At 42.6% G+C, this 16,636-nt stretch overlaps 2 protein-coding genes across 2 annotated transcripts; both read right to left on the bottom strand.

Annotated features, from left to right (window-relative positions):
* Window positions 1-7,637: 7,637 nt before the first annotated feature.
* sptssa (serine palmitoyltransferase, small subunit A) lies at window positions 7,638-12,007 on the bottom strand. The gene is made up of 2 exons (XM_041061149.1): window positions 11,797-12,007; window positions 7,638-10,261 (listed from the first exon to the last, which is right to left on the bottom strand). Exons 1-2 carry the CDS (start codon window positions 11,897-11,899, stop codon window positions 10,158-10,160), a joined length of 207 nt encoding a protein of 68 aa, XP_040917083.1. The 5' UTR covers window positions 11,900-12,007; the 3' UTR covers window positions 7,638-10,157.
* Window positions 12,008-12,543: 536 nt separating this feature from the next.
* LOC121196820 (e2f-associated phosphoprotein) lies at window positions 12,544-15,766 on the bottom strand. The gene is made up of 6 exons (XM_041059957.1): window positions 15,620-15,766; window positions 14,959-15,152; window positions 14,554-14,664; window positions 14,263-14,377; window positions 14,027-14,152; window positions 12,544-13,615 (listed from the first exon to the last, which is right to left on the bottom strand). The coding sequence occupies exons 1-6, from the start codon at window positions 15,697-15,699 to the stop codon at window positions 13,321-13,323; spliced, it is 921 nt and encodes a 306-aa protein (XP_040915891.1). The 5' UTR covers window positions 15,700-15,766; the 3' UTR covers window positions 12,544-13,320.
* Between the last annotated feature and the right edge of the window lie 870 nt (window positions 15,767-16,636).

Raw genomic sequence — 16,636 nt, 5'->3', positions numbered from 1 at the left:
CACCTGGAAAAGTTTAAGTCAGTTTATATACTGTATATTTGGTAAATCTGCTGTAACATGATCATCTAAATGCTGCTGAATGCTACGGCCACATCAAGACAAAAGCTCGTTTAAAGATAATGAGTCTAAATAACATCTTTCTCAACACTGAACACAGATCGGGCTTTGCCTTTTTTCCACTGGGCGTTAAAGTTAGAAAGAAAAAGCCACTCGTTCTATTCATTCATATTATTTTCACGATCAGGTTCCAGCCTTTCACTGACACTGTGATGCTCATACAGTGAAATACTCAATCATTAAGACTCCAGGTTTTTATGGCTGCACCTTCCCATCAAATGGAAATATTCCGTCAACTATCAAATATTCATTCAATTTTCCCAAAATTCAACAACCTGCATGATCTTTCTTTGGAGACTTCACCGGGATTTAAAATAAATAATATTTTTTGTTGTTTTATCAAAAATTTCAACAATAAAAATACTCTGAGACAGGAGATCAAAAGAATGAACTGTTAGAGCCAGTTGGACTATTTTGGGCCTGTTGTGTGGGGGGTGTCTCTTGGTGAGGACACTAACCTTACTGTGTCTCCCTCTGATGTTGTGCTTTCCCAGCTTCCCGTCTGCGTAAGTGATCAGTTTGTCCATCCTCGACAGCAGGTAGCCGATGTTCTCGCAGCCCAGCTCCTTTCCTTCCACCCAGACGATCTGGTCTCCGCGAATACTCCGGCTGTTTTCCAGCCCCCTGCTGGCCAGCTCACCGTTACGCATCCTCCCGGCACGGTGGATCTCCTCGACCTCGTGCAAGATCCGGTCACCGACTTTACTCCCAAGAAAGTTGTCGACAATGCACATGCCATAAGAATTCATGCAGGGGACGATGTAGTGCAGTACCAGTCTGTGGCTGCTGCGGTACCGTCGGTCTTTGGATCTGGGATGGGCGCTCCAGGGGCGGGCACAAGGCAGGACCCCCGCTGTGGATCTGTCTCCAACTGTGGCTTCATTTCTGCCTCCGACCCCAGCTTCAATCCCGGTCCCATTTGCAGCTCTGATCCGAAGATCGAGCCCATCCCTGGCTCCAAAACTGTTTCCAATCCCGCCTTCGACCTCGACCTCACCGCCACTCCTGGTTCCCATCACAACTGCAACTCCATCTGCAGCCCCTGCCTCAACTCCAATCACATCCTGGACCCAGTTTACAGCCCTGACTGGAATTTCATTATCGCCAACACTATCATCAACAGGAATTCCAGAACCAGACTCAACTCTGATTCCTGTCCCAACGAGAGGTTCAACCTGAGCCCCCCAAACAGTCTGTCCAGGTCCAGCGTCAGCCCTGCTGTACCTGGAGGAGGACGGCTCATCCGGACACCTGTGGTCAGCCTTGTCATTCCCATGTTGATGGGTTTTATTTTGAACGTTATCTTCAGAAACAACCTTGGACAAAGGGCTCATGTCTGCACGTGTTCCCATCAGAACTCTAACCAGTCCTATGCTCTGCAGGCTGTTTTATGGGAAACTGAAAGGCATCCGGAAACAAGCAGGAGGACCAGAAGACACATAAGTTTTCTTCCAAAATAAAACCACTAAAGAACCACAAGCTCAATTATCAAACTGTAATTTTAGAGAGAAAATATTGCAAGAATATAAGTTAACAGACGACGCTCCTTCTTTCAAAAATTATTCCAGTGTCTTGTCGGTAATGCTTTTATTTTGAAAGTTGCGACGGGAAGTATTGTCCCTTATCCAGAGTTTGGAAGAGGCAGGGGACAAGTGTTAGTGAGTCACATCCCTTTAGCTTCACTGTGTCAAACAAACAGGTTTCGGACAGTTTCCATTACTTCATTTCATCCTCAAAAACACAAACTAAAGTCCCAAACACATTTAAAGCAGAACGTCCGCTTGTGATTTTACCCAGGCGATAAAAAAAACCCCATCCACAATCCAAGAAGAGTCGATACGCTCTCACATTAACTCTAAAGCCGTCTGTAACCGCCTTTTCTTTCCAGAGACCAAGTATCAGAACGTCCCGTCGCCGCCTCCAGTCCGTTAACAGATTCTCACACCGGCAGCCTCCCGCACCGGAGCCGCGCGCACCGACGACTGAGCGACGCAGGACCGGAGATCCGCTACCGGAGACGGTAGGAGCGGCACCACTACATCAGCACTGCTGTTTGACAGAGGCCGGACCCACAGAAACAGTATTACCACGGGTGGAGGAAGTTTTCAGGTCCTTTACTGAAGCGAAGTAATGCCAGGAAAATGTTACCAAAGTATAATCAGCAGAGCAGTGTGTGGTATACTGTGGTATACTGTTACACACTGAACAATAAAACTCAGCTCATCTCATTTATACGGACATCAAACGTAGCACGATATCACCCTCTAAAATGCAGCTAAGTATAGACACGAAACGCTCAATTCAATTAAATGATTAGTCAGTCCACACACAATTAATCTGCTATCTTGGTCATCGGTTTTCTAAAGCAAAAACAATCTGTCTCCAGCTTCTCAAATATGGATATTTTCTTCATACGAATGTTTTCTTAATAATAATAATAAAGTCTTTCTGTGGGTGAAGTATAATAAACTTAGTATAATAATCATCACAGTCAGTGCAAAGTCCGTCAGCTGAGGGAGGTGGCTGAAAGCTCCAGAAAAGCTAAATGAATCCTTATCCTTACTTCATTCTTTGGTGTTCTAAAAAATAAAAATACACTAAATGCACTAAAAATAAAATGTAAATAAAGTTTGTTTTTGTATAAAGAGTCTGGTTATTATAATCAGCTTAGAGAGGAGGAGAAAACGATCTTTGGTTTCAGATTCTCAAAAGAGTGAGAATCTGCTGCTGTTTGACAGTAAATTAAACATCTCTGGGTTTTGGACAAAAGTCTGAAGACAGTTCACTACTTAAGATATTTTACAGACTGATTCAATCAAGTGACCGATAAAAATACTCATGGAATTAATTAGTAATAACAGTTCCTTGTTACATGTAACTGTGTAAACTGAAATTATTGCTTCTAATACTAGTATGTGTCTGGATGATACTGTAAATGTTATTATCACTATTATTATCAGTGATTCATTATCAGTCACCATAGAAGTAGAAGTAGAAACTCCCTGACCCTGCCAGCTGCATTCAAGGACATCTGGAAAAGAAACCACCCTGTGTCTGATTACAAAATACTTAATAATGAAAGCGTATGTCAGTCATCACGCTGATGCGGCCGGTGCAGACGTGTCACATCGTGCCCCGTCACCGCCGCTGCTCGCTCCCCAGAGCTTCATTTCTGAGGAATGTGTGCATACGTGAGGCTCCACACAGCAGCCAGCTTCCTGCTGCCAGATGAAACGGTGACGGTGTGAAAGAAGCTGTGCCAGCTCTGCCACAGGGTCTGCTGTTAATCAGCACAGTGACACCCACCAACGCCCCCTGATCAATCAGGATCTGCTGGAAACTGGGTTCAGTGTAAACAGTGGATTTTTTTCCCCTCTGCTCAAACACAGAGCTCAGAAATAACAGTGACACAGAGAGCGAAAGGTCAAAGAGCAACAGAAGGACGAAGCTATTTTGGAAAGTTCAGCTCATTTCTGTTACATGGGGCTTGGACGGACACCGGCCCTCTGACTGTGGTAACTTCTGACTTCAAGTAGAACTGATATTATTACGTGTCAATCGACAAGAAATTTCTGACAGGGAAATACGTGTTATCCAGCAGAAATGACAGCCAGGTCCCAGCAGCTGGACAGGTGTGCACAGGTGTGAAAATGAGTGGAGTTCAAATTATTTTCATCTGTAACCTTTCTTTAATAGCTGAACTGCAGCCATCACCTCAGGAGCATGAGTGTGACTGAAATCAGGATCTACATTTGAACAACAGCACAGAAAGACAGACTGACTCTGACTGCAGCTATAATCCATCTTTTCATTGACCTCTTGCACCGGCGATTACTAACCAATTACTAATTTCTCGACCTGAAGCCGAGCACTCAGATATGTCCACCGTGGCTTTGTGGTGGACCCTCTTGCTCCGGATCAGCTTTAAAGAAACTGAAGCGACTAATTCATCAAATGAATGAAGAACTGTGAAACCTCAAGAAGCAGCCAGTGGGTCCATCCTTACAAACACCAGCTGTGCAGACAAGTCAAAACCCCACAGAACCTTCCAGTAAACCTGTTTTTTCCACCTAATTTTCTGGAAACTTTCCTTACAATTTCCTAACAATTATTTAGTGTTAATTGCTAGAATATTTCTCAGAGAGCCCTATGAAACTTGGAGAAAGTGTCAGTTTCTACAGTTATTAAGTACCTGACAGTCATTGCATACTCCTCTCCTGGAAATATCCCAGTAATTTACAGCTAAATATCAGATAATTTTTAAGAAATTATGAAGAAAGTTTTTCTTTGAATGAGAGGAAGCCACGCTGCAGTTTCTACGTCATCTGAATTTAAAATCTCCTTATGCCTAAGTGAACAAGTGAGCAATGCAAATTAAAAAAGTTCATTTCTGGACACGACACCTCACAATCAAATACAACACTAACCTCAGGAAATAAAAAGCACAGAGCTGAATCAACCTCTTTGTGACAGTCTCAAAAGAAACAGCACTTCATTTGTTGTGAAATATTTTATGTCTTAGCAGTAGACTGTCATGTTCCTTGTATTTCCTTAACGCATGAACTTGAATAAACCATAATGAACGTACCAAAAAAAGCACATCATGTCCCATGTTACTCTTTTGTTGAATCTGCAGGGAAAATAAAAAACTAGTGGTTTTATGGGCATGACAACGATCTCAAACTGATATCTACTGGTTATCAGCCATCAGCTGCTTCAATCAAACCATTCTTTATTACTCCCCGTCTTCAAACACACATCAGTTGAGCTCTAAAGTAAACCTCAGGCATTATTTCTCAAATTACATCACGTACACACACTGCAACGGAGTCGTTCTTTCCCTCGCCCTCTGGCATCAGATCAGAAAGGAAACAGAGGTCTGGTTACTGGGTAACTCGGACGATGAAGCTATTCTCACGTACGCACAACAAGCCGCTGACTGGAGTTTGAACCAACATCGTCACAGGTACAAAAACACACAAAACATACACACAGGAGACGATCAGATGTCCCTACACGTCGTCTGATTTCCACTTCATTTGACACACTGAGCTGGACTTTTATATGATGTTTAGTTTAAAATCCAGTTTTAGATCTGTGAAATCTTTATTTTATTTTGTTCTAACAAAACAAAAAATTATATTATTCAGAAAACATTTTTGAAACATATCTGATGTATTGTTTTATTTGCTGAATTTTACATTGTACTTGCTGTATTTTATAATATTATGACTGCTGTTTATTTTATTATTGGGAAAAGAAAAAAAAGTTCATAACTCCCTGGTATTCTGTACTGCCCCCTTCCGTGCTTATCTTCATGGCCTTCTCTAAACTGATGCACCTGAAGGAATCAGTCTTGTTTTTGAGTTTTAATATTACAGTACATTTTATTTCCTCTGAGCCTTGACCTTAAAAACATTTACAATTCCTTGGAAAAAATAGAAAAGCAACATCACTAATTGGATAAAAATATACACACTATGAAATGACTTTTTTCTTCTCTCAAAAAAAGTTTATAAGCCAATAGGGAATGGCCCTTGGGGGGTGGTTTACCAATAGAAGAGCTGACCTGATCTGACTAACCAATAAGCTTTAACCATAAACTGTACAAACCAAACCATGGACATTTGAGCTGCGCCATCTTGGGTTTTAGTGGGAGTGTACTTTCCATATTTGACGGACAGGCGGTTACTCTACGGGTCAGCCGGCCTAGAATTCGCCCGCTTAGCTCGGAGCAATATATTTACCGGCTTTCACCTCTGCCTCCATCCACTATCCACTTACAGTTACAGCAGCACACAAACAACAGCAGCCGCTGACTGACGGAGCTGCTCTGTCCATGCAATGTCGGACTTTTTAAACAGAAAAATGAGACGAAATAAAAGTGTAGCCTAGAATTCCCGCAATAAACAGACTCTGAGAGCACGGAACACACCGCAACAGCGTCCCTAGCATTAGCTGCTCCGGTCCTCTATCCGTATCAGCAGCGACCAGAAGTCGGCAATTAAGTCATAAGCCAGCGGCAAAATATGCTAACACATGCTAATTAGTGCAAACATCCAGGTAAAACAGTGAGAAATTTACCGAAAAACTGCAACACAGACTCCTTCGACGGTCGGTTAATACAGTCTACACTACAACAAGCCATACTGTCACAGAAACCTATCCGAACATTGGCAAACAAACACACAGTCCATGTCAACCGCTGGAGGTAGCGGGAGACCTCTGGATGTAGCCGCCTAGCCCAGCCGATGCTTTAGCAAAGAGCTAACCGCCAGTGACCGTCTATGGAGCTGTCACTCAACGTAACCATGCCCTAATTTATATAAGAATTTTAAGTCTAAATAACACTAAAACGGTTGTGGTACCAAAAAAATCCATTTTACTAACCAGTAAGACCTGCGCAGTCTGCCCTGCTAGCTTAGCGAGTAGCCCGGCTTCACTGCTGTTGTTCTTGTTAATAAAGTTACCTGCCGAACAAATGCTGCAAATAAAATCAAACTGCGAACTCACCTGAGGTCGGGACGAACTCCTCAGCAACATTTCAGCAGAATCCAGCTCGATACCAGGGGCGTGGGAAGGACCGGAGACGCTGCGGTCACGGAGTCCGGACCGATTACACCAAAACCAAAACAACCCGTGTAAAATTCAAAATGGCGCCAGTTTTCTTCCTCGCTCTGCGCCTGACGCTGTGCGCAGCTGCGGCGCGCTCAGTGCTGCCCCTGGTGGCCATGGCTGGTTCTAGGCCCTCATGTATACCATTCTGTAAATACACAGTGCACTCACTGACCTGTCAGTTTATTAGGAAGCAGCTAAAACTCATACAGTCATACAGTCTACAAGCCTGTGATCAATCCTCCTTCATTAAGGCTATCAAGTTCAGTCTGTGTTTAAAGAGGAGACTTCATTCATCCACTTCATAATGTTCACTGATACTGTGCTGGATTGTTGCATATTCCCAAAGACATTTTCAATTAATACAAACCAGTACAACCACACACTGGATGCCTGGAGCTCTCAAGGCCCCCAGGAAATAACTCCAGGGGCCCAGGCAGCAGGGCCTGGCTGATTATGGTTCCTACTTTTCAAAAAAAATATCAGTTTTCATTTATGGTGGAATAATGTCAACAAAATGCCAAATCCTCACTTGCTCTAAAAATAACCAGCATGTTCTCACTCCTGTTGCTATATCCTGTTACTATTTACTGCAACAGGGAATAATATTTCTTTTTTTCTTTCCTGAGTGGCTTTAAAAAATGTTAAATGGTAGAGTGTGTTTCTGTGAACAGATCTGAGAGCTGCAGCTCAAAAACAGGGAAACACTCCCACCTGGTGTCACCAACAATAACCACACCAACGCATGAAAGAATAATCCAGGAAAGGCTCAACAACAAGGTGTAAATTAATAACACCTAAACTGACAAAAGTCCTTGGGTCAACATAACAACCATTAACAGGATCTTACTCACAACTGATGAAACAACAGGTAATTTAAAATAACACCAGGTAAAACAAACTACTTTAGTTTAGTGAAATATCCCTTTAATGATTTCAGAGTTATAGAACAGTATTTAGCATCAGTAGCGCACAAAAACCACAAATATTTTATTCTATATGCCAACATATCTGACTACAAAACTTTACAAATATGTATACAAGATTATATACACAAAATTGAGAAAAATACACAATTTTGCAGGGAAAAATAATCAAAATTTTCAAGGGATACCAGTAGCAGTAGGAGTACATATCATAAAATAGGATTACATAAAAATGGAACTTCTTAAACATTTAACATTTCTGTGCAAAGAGGAAACCGTTACTGTCGCCTGCTGTGCAGTTTACACTAAAAGTGTGAATTTAAAAGACAACTGTGTCATTTTCAACCTGCTTACCACCATTTTCCATCACGTTGATGCCTGGTTTCCAGGGCTACTCTCTATAAAGACATTTACACGTTCAGGTGTCACTTCCTTACAGACTGATGCACATGAACAAGCAGCTGCAGCCACAGGTAAAGAAGCCATGACCAGCTTCAGCCCAGCTGGATAAAGAGTCAGCAGATGCTCTGCAGGCTAAGACAAAGCTCACGTGGTGCTGGAGTGGGATTTTAAATACGACTACATAAAGGAAACTGAAGTTTCTGAAGTCTGAGTACTTAGAGAAATTCTGTGGCTCCTTCACACGTGATGGAGGACACTGGTGTGTCCTTTGCATTGTCCAGTGTCACAGAATCTATTACCTGCCAAGTGTTAAGCTTTAAAATGAGCAGAAACTTGTGGCGACCGTAATGAAAACACGCTTCCCACACTCCGGCCCCTGCAGGCAGAAAACTGCTGCATCCATTGCCATTAATTTGGCTCCCAGTGATAGAGATCAGTGCAGGTGCTGCATGACTGGAGTGTCAATTCAGGAGCAAAATAATAAGCTGCAATTTACATTTACTTACAATAAATATAGGAGTAAAACTCAGGGTTACACTGTGGTGAAAACTCCTCTTTGAGGGCAGAGCTGAATGTTTAACTTACTGACAGTGTTTCCTGCTGGCTGAATTAAAATGAGATGAAAAAATAAAAAAAACTGGAGAGCACGAAGGCCCCAGCTTTCACTTATGGACGACGTCGTATTCTAACTCATACAACTGCACAATCACCACTGCGGCAGACTTTTCAATCTTTCAGTTTCAACTGTACTTTCACTTTTGAAAGGAGAAAATATAAATAACAACAATATTAAAATGTGTTGGGTGGTGCTAATTTTATTTGGCTAGGCCATCCCACATAAAGTTCAACAGACTGGAAACACTGCTTTCAACCTTTCCAACCTATTTGGCTTGTGACCCTTTACAGGCACACCGTGTTCACTGGTGACCGTTCATCACAGGTTCCATGTCTGTGAGGTGGGAGCAGTCTACCCACAGAGCTATGGTTCCTTCTCTGATTACTGATCAACTTCTCCAGCACTTTCCAACAAAAAGCAACGACTGAAAAAGTTAGAAAAAAATAAAAATATGTTTGTTCCTGAGTCAGCCCCCCATCACCCCCCACGCCCTTTCACTGAGAACCACTCCTCTAGTGGAAACCCTTTTTTTTAAAAAATTGTTGGTAACATTTGTGCATCATTAAACTCTGCTGAAGAAAACTGTGGAATATAGTTATAAGCTGTGATCATACATAAGTAACTGGACACCTTATACTTACAAGTGTTTACTATATATGCATCTCTCCAAGCTTGAGAACAAATCTCTGAGAATACGACTGCCTTTGTTTCTACAGGAAATGGCTTCTTCGGCTGAAGTTGCCCGTTCAGTAGTAGTTCATGTGGTGCCGCCACCTCACATTTCTAATGTTGTAGCAGGGATTAGTGTTGTGATGAATGATGCGGAAACAGAAGCCGTAAGAGAGCTGGAAAATGATGGTGAAGGTTGAAAATGGCTGAAGATGTTCCTTCACAGCAGTCACTGCCCACTTTGACCAAACAATCAGGCCACACACAGAGATCTGATGATGCTCTAATAATAATATTTGGCTCAAAAACATTTTTCGCCATCAGCCACTGAGTTTCCTGCTCCTGAATAAAACTCTAAGACAACAATGGTTTGATGTCTTAATGGAATAAAAATAAAATTGTCCAGTCACTCCACACAGCCAGACATCCATACAATTAAACATTTGCAGAGGTGTAAGGTGCGCTTGATTCAAGGAGATAAAAAAAAAAAACACATGAAATAAAACTAAGCGCAGACTTCCAGGGTCTTGGCTCCAAACCCAACACTGCTCAGAATCAGAAGATATTTCAGGCGAGTGAGGGAGAAACAGTCCCAGGGAATAACATCGTCCAACTTGGCCTCCAGCACGACGTTCAGGGCTTTGACCTTTGATATTGAATTAGCTTTGAAAGAAGGAAGACAGACATTCTGCCTCGACATGGTTGGAAACAATCCCCGCCTCAAACCCAGGAGAGACAGGCAGGCAGGCAGATGGATGGACAGTAAGCCAGAAACAGACGGGACCAGAGGGTGGATGGACAGAGTCCTTGTGTCACTGGACAACCTCAAAGTAGTGGAGGATAGCCATGATGTGCTGAGGCATGAAGACGTAGCCGGTGTAAACGGCCATGCCAGCCACAGAGATCAGCAGGGAGTCTGAAGAGGAGACGATAAGGAAGAACTTCTGAAGGAGAAGAGACTGAGTTTCTACCACAGAGGTCTCTCTAGGGGGCCGAAGCAACGGTTACAAAATGTCAGCAATCGGTAATTTGTTGAGACTGAGCTTTGAGTCAGTTTCACATCAAATCTGAGTTTGTCAGGCACTTAATGACCAATTCCCTATAAGAAAATGAGCAGGATATTTCAGTCGATCTTTCTCAGGGTTTAAAATATTGCAAAACATGATAAACTATTATCACAAGTAAAGGGAGTTTTATGTCAAGTATGCAGCCTGATTAGCAGCCAAATAACCCAAAGTGTTCATTACTGATCACAATTACCAATATGATCCCAGAGAGGCTGGAGTGCTTGTTAACATTTAATGGCATACAGCACTCAGGCTGATAGGGAGCAGGAGCACAACAACACAGCCTCTGACTAATTCACACACACACACACACACACACACACACACACACACACACACACACACACACACACACACCTGACCCTGAGGGAAGCCGAGGCTGACACCACCCACAGGAAGATGATACATCATGTACATAATGTGATACTGACGTCTGACTGCTCTATCACAGACCAAAGTACAGCCATAACAGCATTAACACAACACACTTTAATTATTAAGCGCCAGCATTTCCTCTTGGATGAAGCTGACTTTCCTGGTTTCTGTGTTCCTGACCTCATCGGTTAAACTTGAATTATATTATCCAAAATATGATTAAAATTAACAACATATGCTGTAACATGCAGTTACTGCCATGTGTGGATCACCTGACTGTGGATGCTCTTATAGCTGGCTGCAGCTAGCTTAGCCTCGACGCCGCCCTGATACTCGTCTATGAAGCCAACCACATGCTAAATTCCGTTGACAATTCTACCTCTTTAGTGTTTTTACTTATGGGCAAATGCACATGAGTATTACAACAGACACTGAGGCCTTTTCTGATCCGTTAGTGGACAGTCTTCAACTCGGCAGACATTCAAAAAACAAACTTGAATGTTTACTTTATTACAAATACGATTTTTCCGTCTTTCGCCAATCACGTAAGCTACCTCTCACTCAAAACTCCATATAAACTTCTACGCGTTTAATGATCCTTCACTTACTGATTAATGCAGCACCACTGTAGATTAAAATTGGAGACTTTGTCTAAACCGTTAGACGTGGTTCCTTAGTTCGCTATTCATTAGAAAATATATATAAAAACGCCATCCAATTACTCATTCAATTGTACTTCGTACAAGTTAGCAACTACCCGAACGTTCAATTCATTTCAATTTCAGCGACAACAAAGGCCAACGGATAAACTGTCTAAATGCCGAATTTGCCACAAACCCCAATAAGTTGGTAAAATGTCTGAACTATTATTAACAACACAAATTAAAACCCTTTATCTAATAGACAGGTTAGCGCAATATACAAAGCGCTAGGTCAACCCTACTAACAGTTAGCATATTAGCTCGTGAGTTCAGCCCAGGCTGAAGTTTGTCCGCAGGGCAAAGGATACTGAAGACCGTCCTCTCCCAGGGCTCCAGCATGTACAGCGCCGTCACCAGAAGATACTGGTAGTAAAACCAGGATAACTGCTTCCAACAGTCTCCCAGGGCCATGGTCCCAACTTCACAGACGACAACTTACTTTTCTTTCCTCACTCTTTATTTTTTTTTTTCTTTCGACGTGATTCGTGGTAGGGTGATTTCGGGTAACGTCTGACGGTTAATCATAAGGTGCTCGTTTTCAGCCAATCACGACTCGGCGTGCGAGCGTAAGGCTGTGACGCAAACCAGGGAGTTCCAACATCCTGATTTCAAAATAAAGTACAGCTTAAGCGTGATTATTTGTAATTCCGTGTAGAAGGTGTTGTGTTTGCATGGAGCTTGTTTTATAATAGGCGGTTTCATATCATGCACATTGCATTGCCGCATACTGCCTGGTTAGTGTCCTGCATCCTTCTACTTTTCACACTTTCAGAGCTGAATTCCTGTCATATTCTCATCTTTCTGTCTTGTTCTCAATTTTCATACAGTGCTACCTGTCTTTGGAATTAGTGCTTAAGCATAAGTCTCTTGAAATTATAAATTTTATCTTTCTTTTCTTAATTTTTCTTATTGTCAGAAAGATGCCAAAGCTAAGAAAGAAATGATCCTACTCACAGACATGTTTTTGTCATAGAGCTCCATTGTTTTCCACAAACTGCTAAAAAACACATCGGTGATCCACACTGTTACACTGGGTGACATGTTCCTGCAACACCATGAATACATACACTGTAGTTTATTTAGACTCAGTCCCATACACACCATCCTACTGCCACAAATACTCACAACAGCATCAGCAAATGTATATTAATCCACAGCTGAGTAGTTCCAAACATATGCCCCATTTCCTTCTATTTGTTTGATACAAATTACAAAGACCAAGAAATTTGCGGCAAAAAAAAATAGTTTAATGACACTATACAGTTGTGAGATGGTAATTACTCTGAGTATTATTACATCTTCTGTAGGAACCAATGGACTTGAAATGTCCTGCTAAATACATCATCTTACATCAGGTTTACTTATGTGACATGTTTTGGTAACAAAAAGGAATATCTGTCACTATCAGATTGTTGAAATTCCCAAATATTGATGTATAAGCCTCAGCCATCCTGTATTTGTCAGGCTCTGGTCACACACAGAGTCACATTTCAGTTTTTTGTCAGATATTTAAAAAGTTTCAGATAGATCACACTGCTTTCCTGATCCAGAATCATATTTACTTTCACTTTTTACTATTTACTCTTGCTCAGTAGGTAGGTGAAACAATTTACCAAGGGATCTACTTTGAATGCTTATGAGCTCATTCTTACTCATGACTGACAGACTGGTGCCCTTGAAGAGATTCACAGCAGGAATCTCCGTCTCAGCCGGGACGCTGAAGAAGCAGTTGGCCCCGTTCTTAAATGCTGCAGCTGAAAAAGCTGAGGTGAGGAACCAGAGACAAACCAAAAAAGTAAAATCCGTCCCGCTCAGAGCTCGTTCAGTCCACCTCAGCAGTGGCTGGCCAGGATGTTAAAGAAGTGGTACACCTCGTCTTTATCGAACACGGCCACCTCTGTGGAGCACTCTGAGCACTGCACCGGGTGGTAAACCTCATCTGTGTCCATCCCTGCCGGCATCGGGTCAGGAGCCTCACTTGCTGGTATTTCTGTTTTCTGTCCCCTCCTCCTCTTCCTGTTCCTCTGTTTCCTCTCCTGCTGGGTTTTGTAGCGTAACACCTCATCTTTCTTCACTGTGCAGTTCATGACGAACATGGCACGATACTGCGTCCGGTACTTTTCATGCCTGCGCGGACACAGCCAAGATATCTCAATGTACTGTAAACTGTAAACATAACAGCTGAGAAGAACTTGTGCCAGTGTGAGACAGAAATGTTCAAAAATACTGTGACATGTAAACAACAGATGTGCAGAAACCAGTTTCACAGAATTAATATTAACTCAAACCCAACTTCTCTTGTTGCAGGAAACATTTTTTTTATTATCTGCTGATTCGTTGTCTATAAAATGTCAGAAAATAGTTTGCATTGTCCCAGAGTCAAAGGTGACATCTTCAAATGTCTTGTTTTGTCCAGCTAACAGATTTGAAAGAGGAAACAGAGCAGTTGTAAATCATCTATTACAACAGCCGTCACCTTCACTTTGTTGGAATGAATGGCCATCAAGTCATGTTCAAAGATGCCTCAGTGTGTCTCACCTCTGACAGTCCAAACAAAGCGTTGTCATGCAGGCGGGACAGTTGAGAACGGCGTCACTGTTAGGTAAACCCTGAGGCCGACGAGGCTGCGACCGGAACGCTGCCGCTGATCGTTTTCTGGTATACCTGGACAAGAGGACAAAAGGCTGGATGACTATAGGGTAACAAAATCTGGTGTCACTATTTCCTAGACGAATACTGGTTAGAAAATCTGAGTGTCTCCCACTGTGTCTTACGCTTTCCTCCTAGCGTCCACCCAAGCCTGGTCTCTGTCGTCTTCGTCCGGGTCATACAGCAGCTCGTCATTGGTCGGTATGATCCGCTGTCTTTGTCTCTGGCCTGTGGAGCTGCCTGCGGAGGAAACAGAGAGATTTATCAAAACTGGAGTATAGATTCAACGTAATGATGCATCTTATACATTCATCCATCCAGACCAAAAGGACGACTTTCATCATTGCAGTGGTGACATGCTTACTTGCTGATAGCAGGAAAACTAGTTTTGGGAAACATTCATGTTGTATTCTTACTTGGTGTGTCCTCCTCCTCTGAGTCAGAGTCAAAGTAAATATTATCGTACATCCGAGGATTAGGAAGTCCAGGACCGCCACCTCCTCCTCCTCCTCCACTTCCTGAGGTTTCTGCCAGAGAATAAACACAAACATTTATTTATAAGGGATTCTTTCAGAGCAAAGTTCTGTTTTACAGGAGCAGAATCACTGGATTTGACCAACAACTGAGAGGTTAACCTTGGCTTTTCAGTCTCTCAAAGATAAATAACCCAGGCTCAGTTATTGACACATAAAAAAAAAATGCCCCAGAAGAAGCACCTGCTCACCAGTCACCTCAATGTTCTCTGAGATTGGAACTGATACTGCGCTCACATTCAGTGTCATATCCATACAATGCAAAGCATTTCCAGTATAACAGATCACCTGTTGCATTAGCTGCTATTGATGGTCCCCAGGTTCCCTCCATGGTCCTGATGGTAGAACTGAGCTCTGCCTCCATCTCCTTCTCAAATTCATCCCCACTGGAGGACTCGCTCTCCCCCGTCAGATACTCTCTGATCAGCTTCTTCTTCTGGTCCGGAGTCCCGTTCAGCAGCACATCCAGCTCGTCCTCCGAACTGAAACACAGCGAGAGACAAGTTCACATTTTGCTCTGTTTCACTTCTTCAGGCAACAGGTCTACAAATAAACCCAGCCCTGATCCACCACACGTCCCCTGATAATCTGTGCTGTTCTGTGTCTTTTCTTGTTGAGCTTTATGTTTTTGTCTTTATTCTGGTTTTCATGCTGGGGTGTGTGGCACTGGTCAGTCTGTCTCACTGTCTGTCCACGTGTAGCTGTCTGTATCTCTGACCTCAGGCTGCGAACACTTGTATTATTGTCGTGTTGATAAAGAGCATTAAACAAAGGCAACAGCTCTGCCATCAGCTCTATAATGTTGGATTATTAAACCGGACAGTTCATCAGAATCAGCCTGTCTCCAGCCTGCTCCGGTTTGTTTACGTTAGCATTCAGCTAGCTAGCCGCACTTAAAGGTACACAGCTCTTAAAGCTTTATTGTTTTTAAGTTTAATTTTAATCCGACCTGGTGTCAGCTTTCTCCTCATCGCTCGGCTCCTCGATCTCATACGAGTCAAACTCCTGCGCTTTATTCAGTCTGTTCATTTTCACTGTTTTACAGAATCCAACTACAGCATGAGCTGTTAGTGCGTTAGCCACAGCCGCTACAGAGTTAGCAATGACTGGCTCCGCTTCTTCTTTGTTAGTTTGATTAAACGGAAGTTGGTAAACGTTAAAAAAAAAATCACTATCGCCACCCACTGATCAAGACTGTGGCTGCAGCGTAAATATGTATCGTAAAATAAATCACAATAATTGGAATCAATTGATCAGTTTACACAAAACTATAAGCACGTAAACAAATAACTAAACATAAATAAATAGAGGTCCACAGTGTTTGGAATGTTCACACGTTAGTAAAGCAGCCTCGCAAGACGTACTTGTATAAACAAAACAAAGGGATGAGACATAACGAGACAATCAGTCACTCAACAGATTAGGAGTTAAAAGCTGAAAATCAGCCACTCGGATGAGACACTTTTAAAATCTTCTTTAATTTAATTTAAAAATGTTTATTTAAAAGCAATAAAAGCTAAACTCCTGCTAATCAAGCTCTCTGCAGCGTTTCCCCAACATCTGAAATGTGATGCTGCTGTGACATAAAATGACCCCTAGGTGGCGCCAACAGATCAGAGATGGTGTTGTAGGGGCTGTTTCCCTCTCACAAAGGTCAGGGCAGCTAACGGTCCATTTGAAGGCCTTGTCCATGAAATGGTACAAGGTACGGAGTCAGTGAATCCCCATCAGGACCACAGACACTGATCTGCTCGTAGATCTCTAACCCTTCCGTGGGAGTGGAAGTGGAGAAAGATTTTCCCACCTGACAGCGGGTCAGGTGGTAATTACTCTGGGTATTATCTGGTATCTGGAGATGACAAAAGCCCAGTAAAGTTTCTCTCTCTCTGTGCAGGCGATGAGGAAGTCCTGTTTGAGAAAGCAGGATGAGCTTTAGCTTGGAGAGCTTTCTGTACTCTGTTCTATT

Source organism: Toxotes jaculatrix, chromosome 17 (assembly GCF_017976425.1).
Source record: "Toxotes jaculatrix isolate fToxJac2 chromosome 17, fToxJac2.pri, whole genome shotgun sequence".
In the NCBI taxonomy this organism is placed as follows: Eukaryota; Metazoa; Chordata; class Actinopteri; family Toxotidae; genus Toxotes; species Toxotes jaculatrix.
The sequence above is the reverse complement of the archived record's forward strand: the minus strand, read 5'-3'. Positions and strand labels throughout refer to the sequence as shown.